Genomic DNA, 18,928 nt, shown 5'->3' with positions numbered 1-18,928 from the left:
AAGAAAAGTAATATTAAATTTTTATTTTCTCCACACACACACACATCTCCAGATTCAAGTAATACTAAGGATGGTTGCAAAAAATCCAGGTGCCCAGGCAGGTTTGGGGTGTGTTCACTGTCACGGATGTTTAAAGTCAAAAGAGTTGCCAAACTCCACATCAGCCATTTTATAGTGTACGCGTGTGTCACTTAAAAATCTCATGACAGTAAATGCACCGGGACATTTTTGTGCTTTCTGTTTTTCCTCTGAGTGTAACTTGTGAAAGCGAGCAGTGAAGTTTAAGGCTGTAATTGGGTAAACAGACGAGGCTGGCTATGCGGCGTCACAGGTCACAGCATGTTCAAGGCAGTTCTTTGCAACATTAAATTCATTTAAATTCCATCTGATCTTTATTTTCAGCAGAGTAAAGCTTCATAATCTGACCCAGAGTTCTCAAAACTGTGTGTGCACTCCCGGCAATTGGATAACATGGGTCTAACGTGTTAAAATGCAAAATGCTGTTTCTTGCTTAAACACTCATGTGTCTAGAAATCTGATATCAGAAAAATCATTCCTTTTTTATAATGGGAAGTAGTTTAAATTTGACAAATGACCAGTCAAAACACATGTGACCAAAAGGATGGTAGAACAGGATGAGTGTCAGGTAAAGTGGCCACCGTTTGATTGTCTGGAATTCTGATTAAAAACCAAGCTATATATTATATTTATATACGTATATATATTTTTTTCAATTTGAATTTGAAAACCATATAAATGCCTGCACACCCGAGCGCTTCACAACTCAACGCTACGAGTCGAGAGGAAGGAAGAATAAGACAACTTGAACAAACCCACTACCATTTTCAGCAATCACGTATTTATAAACAAGCCACAAGTAGCCCACTCATGTTTACCGAGCTGCACAGAAATGCTGATCTTTGCCCTTAGTTAGAATTTCCATAAAGCATATATATTATGCGCCTTACGTGCCTAAAAAACACCAGCAAAGCTGGCATCAGATCAGCACTTCTAAAGCTAAGGCATGAGAGTTTTATGAGCCCATTTTAATCACATCCCCTTACAGGTCAAAGTGATCAACTCACATTTAAACTGATTAAAAACAAAATAAACAAACAAACAAAAAAAAACATCAGGATGTGCTTTCTCCTGAAAACCCTTCAAGCAAAAAGCAAGTGGAAATCCCTCATTTTTAATGTGACTGGACTCTGTATTCATCCATGCACCGAGAGCTCAGCACGCAACATTTATCACAACAGCCATGGATTGTACACTGCCTATTGCTGGGTTAGCCGAGCTTAACAGCACGGTAACCTCGTTAATAAAATCTGGCTAAACCATCTTACTCACCCCCCACCCTTTACCATTTCATAAAATGTTAAAATATTTACACATAGAAATTTCAATTGTTTTTTTTATGCTCGTCCAAGGCTTTAAAAACATATTCATATTGGATTGTGCCTTACTGTTTAACGCCCTCAGCTATTATCCCTGAAGTTTTACAAAAAAGATATTACTTCTGCATCAGAGATTGTCCTTGTAAAAGATTTTTCTTTTTTTTTGGATAAATTTGTGATATAAAGCAGATGATAGTTGAGTACAGTTGTTTAAGAAGAGGCCTAAACTGAATGCCAAAAAAAAAGAGAAAAAAGTACTGTCTCTTGTTGCCGGCAGATCTTTTTGGCACAAAATGAGCGTGCAAGTCAAACACGAACAGCTTCTGGAGATTTCCTCATGAAAATGAGGAAAGCAGGAAGGAAAAAAAATCTAACAGCATTCAATTTGGCCTTCAGTAGTCAGGTGTTATTCCTCTCTCCATACACAGCACATCGTGCAATGTCAATGTGAGAGACAACTGTAATGCTAAGCGTCTTTAAACCGAGCGTCTCTTCTACGACTAAACAAGGCTTTGTTTGTGTGTTTAGAAGAGATTATAGCCCCTCTCTCGGCCCATCTTTTTATCCGTTTTGCAGGATTCCGGCAGCAGTTCCTCCTCATCACTGCCTTTCAATTCCACAGTGGGCTTCCCAATAACATTGTTTACACCACACTCAACACGAGTACAAAAGTTCTATTTAAAGGTAGTTAACAATGACATAAAATGGCATGACTATGATGGGATTCACTGAACATGTACTTTTTTGCTTTTTACTGCACGTCCCACTCTTTTTGATCGAGCCAAATCCTCTTCAGTCTTGTTCTGATCTTAAATATTGTCTCTCGGCTACAGTTTCCCCAATCCGCTCCTCCGAACCTTGTATCCTTGTCCTCTCAGTGCTTACTCAGTGCGTTGGTTGTGGTTGTCAAGATGGTTGTTCTCTCCTTCAGTCTCTTGGTGACTAAAGAGATAGCTCCACCAGGTTTTAGAGTGGTGCAGCTTCTTGAGCTTCATCTCCTGCACAGTGGAAGAGGAATAATGTCAAGTTAGCAACCTATCATCACCATCTTTTTCATCTTTTTTTTTCCAAAAAACTAATTTAATCCTTGACTCACTCCCATTCTTACCCCTTTATCTAGTAAGCTGTCAAACTCGTCACTCATTCGTCGAAGCTGCCTGCCGTACTTCTTGGCAGCCCACAGAGCAGGGGGAGCTGACTTTGACCTTCGCCTGAATGGGTCTCCCTCTGTGGGAGTACAGACCTCATCCTCCCCTCTAGCCATGAGCTCCTCATCCCTGGCAATTGAGGAAGTGTGGGACTCTGAGTTCACCCTGAGCCTTCCAGCAGCTAAATGGAAAAAGGAAAGGTGAGATAGGTTCAGAGTGTTTTAATGTAAGGCAGATAGAAAGGAGGAAATAAAGAATAATGTAGGAATAGAGGAATTCAAATCATTAGTTGTCTCTGCGACCAGCGACTGTTATTGTACACTGTTATTTTGGCTCTTTTCAGCTGCACGGTAAAAAGAGCCAAAACATCCTCCTATAGTGCTTTGAATGAAGCAATTCAAAATGCAAAACAGGTTAGCTTACAACACAACTTCATTTTAATGTCCCACCCCAGAATGCATCTCAAGAAAAATAAGGAGAAAGGATAGATTCTAAACTTCTCTACAGATACAGCCAAGAAATGGCTAAATAAAGGGGTGGGGGGGGATCTCATCTAGAGCAGGCTGTGGTCACGTATGCTGCAATATATGTTTTGCCAACAGAACTTCTGCTCAGTTAATCCACAACATACAACAAGGTACAACATCCAGGGCTGAACAGTAAAGCCAGTGCACAAGTCCCAACAACTTCCCCTCTTAAAGTACAGTTAAAAAAAATAAATACTGCAGCTATAAACATGTTTACAACCATATACAAAAATTTTTTTTTAATCTGTTCACATAATTGCACCCCTCATGCCAAGTGCGTGCCACTGGTTGGGTTGTACTAAAAGACACAAACAAACCAATCAGCTTTTCAGCAAGTGTGTTTTAAGTCTATTTTTTGTTTGCTTACCAAAATTAATATCATACTGTAATAAGGACATCCCTTGCTTCCCCCCCAGTTCTACCTCGTGATTCAAACTGTACATAACAGAAAGAGGAAGCCACAGCGATCTCACCCTCTGGTTTGTGGGAGATCGTCTGAAAGCCTCAAGCCTGGCATTGTGGCCTTGACTGTTGTTTTGGAAACCGGGTGCAATGTGACCATATCTGAACGCGTGAGCTGGGGAGTTATCACTAATCCACAAATCTAATTATGCACAATTTCAAGTCTTCATATGGTCCAAAGGGGTTGGCTATTCCACCGTATATCAGACAATTTATGTTGTGTTCCTACCTGTCGTTTTGATTACAGGAAGGGAAAGCGTCTGGGGCTTGCTTTCTTGAGCTTGTCCTGCTGACTGTTGGTTTTCTCCTTCCCCTACCTCCTCTGATGCCTCTGAATCACTGTCTGAAATTTTGAAGTTTGCAGCCATCCTGACATCTGGAGAGATAGGGTGGTGTTGGAAATATGAACGACAAAAATGGTTAAAGAAATGACAGTGTGTCCTTAAGTGCATGCACATAACAGATCAATGTTGTTATGACCACAGCAGGTTAATACTGGCGTTGCTCTGCCTTTGACCTTTCAAGCAGATATAGAAAAAAAAACACAATGATAAATTGATTATTTTTTTAAATTGACATCTTATTCTAACAGAAGACTGCACTGCAAAAAGTTGCTATATTGCAATTGTGCAATTTTATTGTCATATAACACATTACCCAAATATGTGTAAATATACCTAAGACTCATAAAATGGGATAATTCATTGTATCGGTGGAACAGCCACCGAGCACACCCAGCGGGCTATATCTTTCTTTTTAATGCCCCTGATACTGGCCGGTCCAAAGGTATTTCACTTTAACTAGCCACAAGATACCAGACTTGTTTGGACAACACGGGCCTGTATTTGGTGTTATTAAGGATTTGATCCTTGACTGTTGCTAAATTAACCAATACACCTTCTTCTTCGGTAAACACACTCTCTCGCTTGTTTTGTTGTTGACTGAAGAGGACAAAAGAAAGTTCCTTAAGGGCGGAAGCTGCTCCGGCCAACCTTAGCTAGCAGCGTTTGTAAGGAAATGACTCCACAAAAAACGACTCCTTACCCGAATCTTTATCGTGTGAGCCTCAAAAGTGTGAGTGTGTCTTTAGTTTGCTTCATACGGTCGCAGCTGTTGTTGTCCGCGTCTTGTCTTTTTACTCTACTGCACACTTTAACTCCGCGCTCACCCAATCGCCGCGCGTCACTGCACCGCAGCGGCGCGCTGACGTCACTGTTGCGAGCTAGGACTGGGCTGTGCCTTTGTTTGTCTCACCGGCTTACCGTAATATGCAGCGTAGATGCGCAGTACCAATTAACACGAACAGCCGCCGCATTTTTTTAAACTGCTGGATTTCTTGTAAAATTGCATAATAAAACTTTATATTTAAGAGTCCCGCTTTTACAATCCTACACAATAAATAATACCGAGGTTGCATAAAAAATGCTCTTAAATTAAAAGTACTGCAATTTTACAGTTAGTCTTTATTTGTTTTTTGTTTTGTTTTTTATTTAGTTTAATAGGAAAAAACATGCTGCACTCATAAAATATACATTTATTAGTGTGTCATTACATCTCCTAACAAACTGATGCCTTCTTAAAAACTTAGAATTATGCCAATGAAAATACTTCTTTTTTTTTCATTCAAACCTTTATTTAAACAACAGTACAATACAAAATAGAATTAAACAGTACCACATTAATGGTGTTGTACTTACAAAAAAAAAAAAAAGATTGCATAACACAGACAAACAAATAAATGAACAGTATTCAGAACCTACGATATAAACATGCTAGTAACTGATCAAACCAAAGAATAAAGTGATTGAAAGATCTTGTTTTTTTTCACAAACACCCATAGTTTTTATAGCTTTTGGGTTAGTGGAGTTCTTAATTGAATTAAGATACTGTACAAGTTCAAAGGAGAATACATAAAAAGAGGGATGTCTTCTTAAACATTTGGACTTGTGAATATGAAATTTAGCCATTAAAATTAACAAGTTAATCATATATCTGTTATCAATGTTGAATTGTCTTTGGTTTTTGTGTAGACCAAATAAAACATATTTCCAAAACAGTACAAATCCTTTAAATACATTTTCTGAGATAAAAACACATAAACTCTGCCAAAAATCTTGCACAAGGTTACAAAACCAAAAAAGATGTATAGTAGATTCCTTGGAAGTTTTACAAAAGCTACAGCTTGTATCAATGTCTAATTTGAATTTGCTTTGAAGATAATCTTTAGATGGATAAATTCTGTGTATTAATTTATAAGAAATATCTTTGATTTTGTTGGTAATTAAAAACTGATTAGGGAGTCTCCAAACTTCGTTCCACATAATACCATCAGACAACCGGTTCCAGAAAAAAATGACATATGGTACCGTGGTTATACTACTCTGAAATAAAGATCTGATAGATTTATTGTTGTTTTTAGAATGCTTAGAAAAGCAAATCTTGCCAACAAAAGTTTGTATTGGAGATGCCAACGGCCTGTGGGATGAAGTGGTATTAGGTTGATTCTTAAACAGCATACAAACCCCTGATGGTATTGAGACAAATACTTTTGTATAATCATCATGATTTATAGCTGCCAATAAAAATACTTAAGAGCAGGATATGGTTTGTGGGAGCTGCCATCCTTCTCCACCATCTTTACTTGTCATCCCGCCTAATTGTGTTTTATATATGTGGCTAGAGACCAGCCACATAGCTGGTACGCCAAAGGCAAAGGAGAAGAGAACTCGTAGGCCTTTGGCCTTTTTTTAGACTCAATACAAGACGGATCATACCCATGTTTTATCATCTGAAAAAGAAAATTTAAAGAAACAATACAACAATTGAAGGAAAGAGACAACACATGGGCATCTGGATAAAACATCATCCACCTAACCTTAAATTTTATATCCTGAACTGAAGTCACCTGCATAAAAATTCATCCATCCATCTATTTTCTACCACTTATCTGACGCCTCTTCCAGCTCATCAAGGGGAAACGAGTGGAAAGATATAATTTCTCCACAACTTCATTCTTTTGGTTGCTATGCTATTGCTATGAATATGCTTATTCATTCCCAATATTGTTGTCAGTAATTATCATCAGCAGATTAAACATGTGACCCTCCCATCTCCAGACAGCTGGCTAAATGACAACAGCAACTGGATATAAGCTAATATGCCAGCTAATGTTAGTTTTGAGTGTCCTAAAAAGAAAAAAGACTCTTTTCCTATGATAAAAAGTTTTCTTACATTCTTATGTCTCATGAAAGTTTATTTGCTAAATGTCTGAGTCTTACAATGTTAGATCCACTTAAAAGAAAGTTTCAGTAATGCCAGCGAGCATCAGCTAAAAGCGTAAAAGCAGACAGAAAGGTTCAGGATATCCTCAATAACTCACCTCAGCATGACTGTCACTGGACAGAAGTGAGTTTCACTGACCCACAGTTTCACTGCGGATCTGACTTTTATGGCCTTAAAGTGTGGCCTTACCTTTACTAAATTGCTCCACTCCAGGTCTACAAGTCAGGTTTTCAGGTCTTCAGACAGGGGCCTTCTTATGATTCCATGTACCCATGTGAAGGTAAGGATGACTGTGCTAAACCAAAGCACCAAAACTTTGGAACATCTAGAGTTTCTTGTTTTGCACTGCACTGCTTGGGAACTTGAAGCGTCAGCTTGCTCCACAGATTTTATATATATTCGATGGAATCTGGTTAGGGAACTCCATGATCTTAATGTGCTTCTTCTTTAGCCACTGAGAACCTTCACAGACATCTTTAGCCACTCCTTTGTTTGCTTTGTTGCCCCCATCCATTGGCCCCTCAATACAGTGAAGTCGTCCTGTCCCCTTAGCAGAAAAAATGCCTTAAATCATAATATTTCCACCTCCATGCTTGACTGTAGGGATGGTGTTCTTCAGGTAATACTCAGCATTTCAGCTTCTTCAAACATGGCAGGTTGAGCTAAAACTTAAGACAGGCCTGTACTTTGCGGGTGCTGCAAAATTTCAGTTATGAATTCAATTATGGTTTATGTGTTACCAGTGGTGTTCTTGGTGACTGTGGTCCCAACTGCGTTCAGATCATTAATAAGCTCCTGTCATGTAGTTTTGGGCAAATCAACCACCTTTCTCATAATCACTGTCACCCCATGATCTAAGATCCAAGATTTTTGGATCGCGGAGCTCCAAACTGAGGGTGACTGATCTTTCCATTTCCAAATAATCGGTTTGGAAGAGAGGTTGCAACAGAAGAAACTGATTCTGTGGACAGACATGCTTTATAGATAAGTTTATATAATGAGTTGAGATTGGGAGTATCTGTAATTGACTGACTGACTGATTGATTGAGTGTAATCTGTTTGAATTAACAGAGTTGTTGTGTTGGAGCCTGAATTCTGGCTCAGTTATAGGGGATCAAATACTCATTTTAACTCAATGACATGCAAATAAATTTATAACTTTTATGTAATGTAATGTTTTTTTCTAGATTTTTTGGTTGATATTCTGTCTCTTTCTATTAAAATGAAACTAATACAAACATTTGAGACGGTTTAATTTAAGTGAGCATTTAAGTGAACAAACATGCTAATTCAGCACATTTACTGTATCTGATTAATATGACTGTAAATACAATAGAAACTTTGCCTTATAAAGAGCAGGTAGAAGTAACTCCATAGTCATTTAAATTACATTTATGATGAAAAATACTCTTTTCTTTTCTTTTCTCCTTCCTGAAATGAAGTGCAGGGAAGACTGACAGCAATTTGTTGCTATTCCCTGTGAGTGCACCAGGTGGGGAGGCAGGACTACAAACTGAGCTGCAACTTAAGTCGAGAAAGTAATGGGCATAAACTCCTACGTGTAACTACAGCTCCAGAGGGAGTTCCTGCATATCTATGGCTTCAGCAATAATGCGTTTGTCAGAGAATGTGAAAGCCTGGCCTCGAGCAAACCTGTATATGGCTCAATGTCCCATGTGGATTGCACTTCAACATCATCAACACAGAAAAGTCAACCATGTAATTATTAACCTTTAACTTGTTTTAAAAAATGTAATGCTGCCTCTAGTCCTCATCTCCACCTTTACATCATTCTTCTCTTTCCATCTTTCCATCGGTCTGTTTTTGCAGAGTCAGTAAATGACACCTGAACGGGAGGAACAAACTGTTTCTGTGGATACTGTGATGTGATTTGAAGCGATGTGATGCAGCATTCTCTGATTCAGTGTATCCAAATGGAGCTAATGTGAGTTTACAAGTTTAGACAAACATCCAAAGTCTGCACAGTCAGCCTTTCATACACTAATGGATCGTCTCAGAAAAGAAATTATTAAATAATCTGTTCTTTTTCACTTCTTTTGACCTCTATTTTGGGATGGATTTCATAGAAATTATACAAAGGACTTTGGGTTGGATTTGGAAAGCTATACAGTTAATATCTGCTTTAATCTCTCTGTGTGTGTGTGTGTGTGTGTGTGTACTCCCCTTAAAACTGCCATCCATGACAGTGTGTGAGTGTCAAAGCTCTTACGCACTCTGTATGATCAGGATAATTTTCACACGCAAGCATGGAAGCTTGGAAAGTGTGCGTTTGTGCATGAGTCTGCTGGATTTGAGCTTTATCCGATGGAGCTATACAATTAGCATCCATTTATATCTCCCTGTACCAACCTCGCCCTGCCTCCCTGCCCCTCATCTGCTAGTTATTTTGGGAAATGGAGGCGTATGCACTCCCACACTGTCTCCAAACCACCACTCAGTGTGTTTCAGTGCACCCATCTGTGTGTGTGTATGTGTGTGTTTGTGGCTGTGTCCAAGCAGATCCCAAAATGTTCCTTTCAATTTAATGCCCCGACACAGCCTGTCTACCGGCACCACCACAGCTGCACTCTGTCCTTTCGAATATTTTCCTGTCTTTGCAGACCCAAGTTCAGTCAGTTAGCTCTGTGCTGGTGGCGAAGAAGGAGTTTCTGAATACCTGAGTGAGAAAGAGAAGAAAAGAAAGGTGGTATGAAAGAAAAGGACAATTTGGTTACCCAGTTCTGAAAAAATATTAGAAATGCAGTGTGTACCCGCTACTTTGAAATGCAGCGATACAGACAAAGAAAGTGAAAAAGCAACAGATGAACAGATCAAAAGTAAAAGCAGTCCAAGAGATTTGAGAGGTGTCTGAGAGTGCAGAGGAAGAGGTAAGGTAACGGAGGAGCTGAAAAGGTGACATCGTCTGACAGAATAAAAATGAGCTGGAGAGACAGAAATTCAAGGATGGCACATGTGAAAGAGACAGGAACACAGAGAGAGAGCAAACTTAACCTACATCAGAGTGAATCCACTCCTGCAGCCCGCTGCTTCGACTCGAGCCCTTTCATCACTGCTCTCGGTACATGCTCATTATATACGGACCGCTCCCTTGCTGTATTACCAAGTCACTCTGTGATCACAAAACTGGCATTTAGCAGCTTTCTAATTTGATCCACCCCGCCCTTGTTAAGCTTGCTGGTCTTATGAACCAGCTCTTCCTAAGGTCTTAAAGCCTGGGAATATATAAATGGGTAAAAACGTCTTTTTCTGTAGTGCAGAAAAATATCAAAACATATCAAATCGATCCCATCTGATAACAAACAAACAATAGCCTGACAGAGGAAAGCAGTGTGCTTTGATCATTTATAGCAATCAATGTTTGGATCAAAAGTGGTCCATATCTGCAGTTATTGTTGGTTCACGATGACTCAGCTCAGCCTCAGGTCCACCCTATATGTATAGCTATGTAGTGGCATTTGGGCCACATCTGGGCCACAAATCACTGCTGTGTTCTTGTCTAGCCTGGTGACTTTTGGGCCACATGCACTCCACATAACATTTGCCAGAGCTGTAACTGAGACAAACATGTCACAATGAGCCCACACAGGGCCCAAATGTGTCAGCTCTGGACTGGGATGATTTGCACCACTTTCATATCTGTAGCCAGTTTGCAGAGTTTAATATAAATAATGAAAATAAAGAAGACGGCTAACCTAGCTCTGTCTAGAATCAAAAAATACACCTACGAGAATCAAAAATATCGCTAAATGGTATCTTTATTTACTATTTAGAAATAAAAGTGTAACTTGGTGACTTTGATGAAGATATATAATTCAACACAAAGCCACTTGTGAAACTGGAACATGACATTTTACACTTTTGTTATTTTTTGGTGGTTTAAAAACCAGTATTCATTTATAATAGCAAAAAGTTGAGTTGCTATAATGTGAAATTACCAGAGTAGTGATTTCCCGTAGGGCTGGGCGATATATCGAGTTTTTTTTAAAAATATCGATATATTTTTATACGAGATATAAGATGTGACCATATCCTTTATATTATAGTCTATGTTACAATATAATTATAGTTGTGGAGCCACAAGTTTGCCTCTCTTTCGTCCACTTTTGTCTCTACGCAACATTACTCCGCCTCGCCTCTCCTTCACTGAACACAACTCCCCCTCCTCCCCCATCGCTTCACCTGCAGGCAGCAACAAGGTGGACATGGCAAATCTCCGTTAACGAGTTACTGCGCATCGCCCCATGTGTGGGGCTGGACGGCATCAACGTGTTAACGAGCTAACCACGCTAATGAGCTAACCACGCTAATGAGCTAACCGCGCTAACGCTATGCAGCCCAGAGGGACTGCACAGCCTAAAATCCTTTCATTCTCTCAAAAGTTGACAGCGCGCCTTATGTATGAATTCTGGTTGTGCTTGAAAAACAACAGTTTTCTTTTATTTATGGAGCATTATTATCTAATAAATGCTCATAATTTATTTTTGAGTAGTTTTTTTCATGTACATCTATGCTGTATGTTAATAAAAGTGCCTGTGTGACATCTGGGACACAGCTTTGACAAAGAACTCTCTTTTTGTTCTTACTTTATGGCTTTAAAAAAATATCGAGATATATATCTTATATCGCCATCCAGCTAAAAAATATCGAGATATGAATTTTGGGTCATATCGCCCAGCCCTAATTTCCCGATTTGCAGTTATTACAATAAGCTAAGCTAAGTAGCTCCAACCTCATGTAAATTTAATCCTTATCTCAAATCTCAAACTTCTTATTTTAAATACTTGATTATTGATTTTGGTAAGAAGCAACAGTAGCTAACAAAGGTTTGTTTGCCTTTCTCTATGAGCTGAAGGTTAGCAAAGGTTCCACCCAAGCTAGTTCTCTGCTTTGACAAAGAAAAAACCCACACTCTTCTGTCTGTTCCTCTTTTTTTTAACCCTCCAGTATCATCACATGGTTGGGTTGTTTTCATGTGGTTGGTCTAGGCTGTGTGTGTGAGTTCAGTTCAGAGGCTCATCTGAAACACATGTATCCTTTATATGTCATTAAGGTACAGACTTATTCATTAACTATCATTATATTGTATAATGACACTTAATGAATAGCAGCTGTTTTTTTTATATATAAAAAAGGTTGCTCATGATTCCAGGTCTTAATCAGCCTTTCTTCAGTGAGTTCAAAAGAAATAATGCATGATTAAGCGAGGACTCTGCTAATGACCATTGTGGTCATTAGCAGAGTGCAGCTTTAATTATCTGTGCTTAATTCAGCTTTTGTTGGCTAATCAGTATTTTTTTAGCGTGAAGCTGTACCTGCAAATTGAAATTGTTCAATCAGCGTAATGAAGTGCAAATGTATTTCTAAAGGGTAAAACACACTTTAACTTGTGGACCGTTTTGTTCACTAAACAAGAGTTAAAAATGAATGGTACCAACCAGAGCAAGACTGGTTAACATTTAACAGTTATTCTTTTGGCTTTCTGGGTTCAAAGGGAGAGCAAAGTCTAATTTCACTTGATCTAGAAACTTCTACTGAGAAATGTGATAGTATTCTGTAGGATACATCTATGATGTGTGCTAGTTATTTTCACTATTAAAAGAGAACTGAGCTAGAGTTAGTTTATGCAGGCCTTGAGATCAAGCTTTATGCTGTCCCAGCAATATTTGCTGATTAACTGTCATATGCGCTCGCTTTTCAAGCCTGTCCAAAGCTGGCATGCATCTGCAAGCCGTTTTGCAACCCAGCTTCTTCCAAGCTCTGATTTTTGTGCTGTGTCTAATACTGATACTGTCATTCATGCCTGCTCAGATCTGTGTGGAGATCCTCCTGCTCCTCTCAGCACAGAGCCGAACCTCCAAATATACTGCATTTTTCAGACTACAGGGCGCACTTAAAATCCTTTATTTTTCACAAAAATAGACAGTGCACCTTATGTATGAATTCTGGTTGTGCTTACTGACCTCGAACCGATTTTATGTGGTACACTGCGCTCAAAAGTCTGTCAAAAAATGTTTTAGTACGACTCTGGTACGCTACAAAGCCGCACCGCTTTATGGATTGTCTGAGCATTACAGAATTTATTCATTTTGGCGAAGTTAGAAGTTAGCAGGAAGTTAGCTCACTAGTTTCCACCTAAACATGATATACCATGTTCTGACTGAGAGATTTCTGGAAAAAATTAAAATGTACCGCTCTGCTATCACTTCCGACAAAAATGAAGACAGAAAACTAAACAACAGTGACTTTTGTAGGGTTACTGAAGTTGGGCTAGCTGGTATATAATGATGTGCTACGTGATCGCTAGCAACATAGCTATGTTAGCATAATAAACAGTGAAGCTGGAGGATGAACGCTAACTTTTTCCACTCGATAAAAGTTAACACGAGGGTTCCTGATGGTTAGGGACAAATGCAATCGCATGGCAGGATGCTGTAAACGGACCAAACTTCAGTCAAGAGAACAACTAAGATAATCCATCCACAATCTGAGGTTAGTCATTAATATACTGCAACAACATGGGAATGGAGCAGCTGCGAGAGAATTCAACATTAATTAATCAATGGTACCGAGGTGGAGGAAGAATGAGTTGAGTAAAGTCTGACTTATCTGACTGTTTTGTTTCGCTTACTGCGCCTTATAATCCGGTGCGCCTTATGTATGAAAACAGACCCGTTCATCGACAGTGCGCCTTATGGTCCGAAAAATGCGGTAAATGACCTCTTTTAACCGTGGTGGTCATGGCTGAAGACCTTTTAATTCACACTGGATTTGTAAGTTTGTACTATGTATGTTAGCTAAGATGGTTGAAACAGTTTAACAGTATCTCAGTTGTGTTTATTCCGCCAGCCATATATTGATTTGCTGCATTAACCTGCTGTCTTTCAAATCAAAAGTGTCGGGTCATAGCAATTTATTTTAAGGTATCAGGCGACACTTTTCAGTATCTGTGCTTGGGGCCTCTGTTTTTCTTGCCATCCTCCAGAAAAAGGGGTAATCCATCATCCTTAAAGATTTTATTTGCTTACTGACACTGATGAAAGGCAGGAAATTGGGTGGAGAGGAGAAACACGGTGCAAAACAAGACACATTTCCAGCCCAGACGAGAGTACACGGTATCTGCATTAGTAGATTCATCTTCCTCACTGACTAATCCTCTTCTCCATCATTTCACCCACTCACGAGCTCATCATTTTTGCCTCTTATTTTTTTGTTTTCAATTAGTCTGCCCTTCTGCCTCCATCACTTGTTGCCCCTCTGTGCCTGTTTCCCCCTCTTCTCTCCTCATCTATCGTTACTTCCCGTCTCACCCTCGACTCACCCTGATTTCTTTTCTCCACTTCTCTTTCATGTAGTTTCAGTTCTCCCTCTTTCCTTCCTTCCCTCTTTGTATCTGGGTTGCTGAACTAGTTCACCAGGAGCTTCCTCGCTGATGGCGCCATCGCTTGTGTTTAATTGATGCTGTTTGATAGAAACAAGCTGCTTGTTGGATTCACTCAGGTGGTAACAAAATCTTAAGAGCCCTTACGAGGTAAAACTCGAGAGGCGAGTAAAACATTTTTGGGGGCGTCTGTAATTTCACTTTTGGAGTCGTTTTCTTGTGTTTGACGTTAAGAAACTTTCCTTCAAGAAAAAAAAAGGTTCACACAGTGTCACGATGAACACTTTTGCTTCTCTCCGATTGCACTTTCAGTTGGCAAAGTTAGAGAGAAGTGCTGTTAAAAAAAAACTAAACTGTAGAGCGGGAAACACAATTACATTAACAAACTATTGAATTCTAATGAGAACTTACACTTGCTGTTGGCACCAGGACGGCGCAGTCAGCAGAACAGAAATGGGATGAGGAGCTGTAACATTACCATAACAATACAAATCTGCATAAAAATAATCAAATAAAGGCTGTGATAGATGGACATCATTAAAGGAAATGGAATTGGAACCCATTTGCCAATAACTCAATGTATTTTTCATCCTTAGGTCATCATAATGCTCCGCTCAGCTACTGTAGAACTTAGTCCAGTCGCCGCTGGCTACTGAACATTTCATCAACTCAGCTTTACATTTTAAACCGCACAGTTCGAAACTGCACGCTGGCATAACGTGAGGAAAAAGTGTGTATCTGCGCCTATATATGTGCGACTGTGAGCTTGTGTGTGGTGATATGAATCACAGTGGAAGGTCACTATGGCTCGAGGAGAGATGAAACAGAGGAGAAGTGATGAATTGCACTCGGACCATTTTCCCTGCAACACTCCAGGTTATAGTGAACCACGTGAGTCCGTGTGTGAGACACAAGAGAGAGAGAGGGAGGGCGTTCAGGTGCGCACGAGTAGGTGTGTGGCACACGTGTGCGTGTTCCCGTGTGTGTATGCTCAGCAGAAGTAAAGTAAGAGGAAATAAATGCTATAGTGTGTAAAGGATAAGAGAGAAGTATCACAAGGTCATATACGCGGGCTCGCAAACTTGACAGTTTATATGCACAGCAGCACGTGTGCATGTTGCGGTTGTACTGGACACTCTCGCAGTTACACTCGTCATTGCGAAGTGGAACTCTCCATAAATGACTTGCATCACTTGCATAAACTTCTCCTTTCATTTTTGGGCAGCAATTATGCAACAACAACGATCGGCAGGGGCGCAGAATATTAGAAATGTGTTTGCGGGGGTGGTGGATGGTGTTGACATGAGCTCAGGATACATGGGATTTGGGATTGGGGAGGGGGGGGGTTCTTCAGTTGTGCCTGGGCTTTGCTTTTCTGTCACGGGTCTGATTGGTTTCTGTCCCCTGATTATGCAGCGCCTTTTCAGCACAAACCAATAACCCAGCAACTGAATATGTCAGCTGGGTTTGAGTGCTGCCATCATCTATGCCTTTTAAAAAAAATAATATATATACATGTATATATGTATGAGTATGTGCATGTGTGTTTGAACAGATGGACACGAATGCTACAGTGCATCAACTGTTTGTGCACATAACAGCCGCTCCCTGAGCCACATAAGCCCCTACCAATCAAGTTTTATTGTAACTGACGATGAGCTCGACAGCCACAACACCACAGCCAGAGATGCTTTGATGCATTCGTAAGGCCATTAGCTCTGTAACAACCTGGGGTGGACAGAAAAGAAGCAACTGGTGCGTGTGGGAGCATATGTTTTCCTGATTGTGGATGTGGTTTGCCAGGACAGGACCGTGGGTGCATATACAAGCAAACGATGCAGTTTTATCCAGTGTTTCTGAGCAGACGTGAGAGGGTGTAATGTGGCTGTGATACTTATTTGCTCGCAAAGGATTGGTGCTCATTTTCTCACAATCCTCCTCATCATCATTATGTTCTGTTTCACAGCTCCCCTATGGACTGTACTCAGCATGACTTACAATTGCTGACACAGTGAGTTTGAGGCAGCTCGTGAATAGTCAGGAGCCAACGGTGCTTTATAAAGTTGGAGATAAAGCGGAGTGGGGGCATATTAGCAGGCTACTGTGTAATCATGTCCAAGGTCTGAGCGGTCTTCATGGGGCGATACGAGGATTGCGTAATGAAAGTTGGGGACTTTGGCCTCTAGTAGACTTTATTACTGAACATAGCTTCAGTAATTACATTAGGGTGTTTCAGGCAGTGCCTTGTTTACACAAGTTTGCTGGTTGTTTTTGGAATTTCTTTAAAAGTATTAACATCTTATAGGAAGTGAAAGTGATGTGACTGCAGATGCATATTGTGAAATAGTTGTATTCTTCCATTAGGAAATTGATGTTACAGGCTCAAGACTTAAGCAGCTTTATTGTCATATAATAACCTACAGCTCCTGTAAAGTATAGAGAATACCAGAATCGACAAAACGTGCACCAACACCAACCCATGTGTGCCAGATAGTTCAAAAGAGTACAATAATTTTGTAGTAAAATGTTGTAAATATACAGTAAAACTAACTTTCTAAGGCTGACTTTCTCTGGCCTCTGCAGCATTTTATGTGTTGCACCTTTGGAGCAATTTAAGAAAGAAATGTTTTCAGAAATGGCTCAAAGATGAGAGGTGTCATCAGACTAGTCTCTGTTAGATAGCGTGGCTGTGCAGGTTAGAGTACCTCAGTACCTGTTCCAGGCAACAGGAAGGAATAGAGTTTGTGTGAAGTGTGTAAATGTGTGTGTAGGGTCATCTACAAAACTGGTGATTTTGTGTAGGCAGCATGTAGTGTAAATATCGGAGATGCAAAAAGGCGAGACAATATTCTCAGCTGTCCTCACTTTCTCTTGCAGGGTCTTGTCTGAGATGAAGCGGGCAGTGATTCAGCTGGTCGGGATGCTCTCGATGGTCCCTTTGTAGGATGTGGTAAGAATGGAGGGAGGGAAATGAGCTTCTCTCAGCCTTCGCAGAAGGTAGACAAACTACTTGAGTATTGTTTGGCTAAAATTTAACAATGTCCCCCCCTGGGGGGACATTTAGGGGAATGCGTTTACCCTTGTTACTTGGACAACACAGTCGATGAAAGAGAAGCCAGCGGCTAGTTAGCTTAGCATGTGAGGGTAAAAATAGTTGTGATTGAGATCAAATGTGTTATTTTATTTATTTATTTTTTTTAACTTTTGAGGCGCTAGTAGGTGGGTTTTGCTGCCATCAAACACAGTTTAGCTGTGTCACAGTTTCAGGCCTCCTGCTAAGCTAATGTGCTAATGTCAGGAAACATGAGAGGTGTGTCAATTTTTATGAAGCTGAGCTGTGCTTTTAGACTTTAGGGAAGGAAAAGGTCCAAAAAAACTACAATGTGCTGTTTTTGTATTGTATCAAATGAGGCATAAGAGGTCAGCTAGCTCTAAAGCCTCGATTAAACTCTTTTCCAGACACAGATGGTTGGAGACCCGATGGCCTCGTTTTTAATTTCCAATCTGCTGCCTGGGGGGCATGCGTGATTGTTGCATTGTAAAGTAATCTTAGTGGACTCATGGATGCGAAAAGTATAGTCCCTGCTTAAGTGTTGCCTTTAGCGTCTAGTCTGTGTGCTATGCTAAGCTAACAACCCTCACTGTAAGATTTCTCAAAATGTCAAACTATTGTTTTTATCACATTTCCACACTGGAGCTTTCTGAGTTTTCTGCTCATCTGTTAGTTTGTTGGTCATGTAATTCAGTGATTGTCAGACTGTGGAGTGGGCTCCACTAGTGGAGGATTGAGCCACTGGGCATGGATAACCAGACGAAAAATACAAATTGAAGCTACTTAACTTATCTAAAGTCAAAGATTAATAAATGCAATTGATAGCTTGAGAAGGTTTGAGAGCCGCTGCTGTAATTTACAAGATAATCCTATAAAGACATAACAGAACAAAAGAATGCAGAATAAGAAACACTTGTTAAATATCTTAATACAGTATTGTAGCAGTTGCACTGTATTGGTATGCAGCCAGTGTAGAGCAGTTTATATCATCTGCAAAGGGGATGGGAATAGGGAATAGCAAATAGCAGTGTGAAGAAGAACTAGCTTCGTTTTTTTTTATTGCCTTTAGAGCCGTGCCAACTGATTGTCTGCCAAAGTCTGTTAAACACACGACAGACTACAGCATGCACTGTTCATTCAGGGAGTCCAAAGCTTTGGTTGTTAAGCGCTATCACCTTTGAAAAATTCAGTGCAAGTGCCACAGTCTGTGGCTGTGTTAACAAAGCAAATCTTAATTTTCTACTTTTGATACCTCAATGTATATATATATTTAAATATATATATTAATATATGTGTGTAGATGGCTGGAACACTGCTGGACACTGACTAATGGGCATCAAATACAGATTAGCGTGTCCTCAGCAAATTAAACCATGGTATTGCTGAGTTAATATTTCTAAGGGACATGTAAAAATTCTCATTATTTCTCAAGAGAAAAGCAAATGGTTGAGAAGGTTATTAACATAACTTATTTGCCTAAATTAGGGGTAAAAGGAACATTTGCCTAGAAAAATAACCTAATGCAGAGGTCAAGAGCAACATTATCCTATAGTAATATTATATACAGTACTGTGCAAAGGTTTTGAGTCACACCTGAGTTCTTTCTATTTTGGAGCTAGACTGTCTTGGATTTTTTAAAAAACAGTGGTCTTCTTCCACGT

General features: G+C 39.8%; 1 protein-coding gene across 1 annotated transcript; it reads right to left on the bottom strand.

Moving 5' to 3' along the window:
- Positions 1-8: 8 nt before the first annotated feature.
- On the bottom strand, positions 9-4,735 carry badb (BCL2 associated agonist of cell death b). Its single transcript, XM_084924433.1, has 4 exons — positions 4,579-4,735; positions 3,764-3,910; positions 2,506-2,726; positions 9-2,395 (listed from the first exon to the last, which is right to left on the bottom strand). Exons 2-4 carry the CDS (start codon positions 3,900-3,902, stop codon positions 2,279-2,281), a joined length of 477 nt encoding a protein of 158 aa, XP_084780559.1. The 5' UTR covers positions 3,903-3,910; positions 4,579-4,735; the 3' UTR covers positions 9-2,278.
- Positions 4,736-18,928: the final 14,193 nt, after the last annotated feature.

This window comes from Perissodus microlepis, chromosome 3 (assembly GCF_051167445.1).
Source record: "Perissodus microlepis isolate ML-2025 ecotype Zambia chromosome 3, ASM5116744v1, whole genome shotgun sequence".
Classification (NCBI taxonomy): domain Eukaryota; kingdom Metazoa; phylum Chordata; class Actinopteri; order Cichliformes; family Cichlidae; genus Perissodus; species Perissodus microlepis.
This window is presented reverse-complemented; position numbering and strand designations above follow the sequence as displayed.

Excerpts from the sequence above, each read along its gene's own strand:
- badb (XM_084924433.1), bottom strand. The coding sequence starts at position 3,902 with ATGGCTGCAAACTTCAAAATTTCAGACAGTGATTCAGAGGCATCAGAG. Across the intron at positions 2,727-3,763 it reads TCCTGTAATCAAAACGACAG|CTGCTGGAAGGCTCAGGGTG; the intron begins GTAGGAACACAA and ends TTTTCCATTTAG. Across the intron at positions 2,396-2,505 it reads ACAGCTTACTAGATAAAGGG|GAGATGAAGCTCAAGAAGCT; the intron begins GTAAGAATGGGA and ends TCCACTGTGCAG.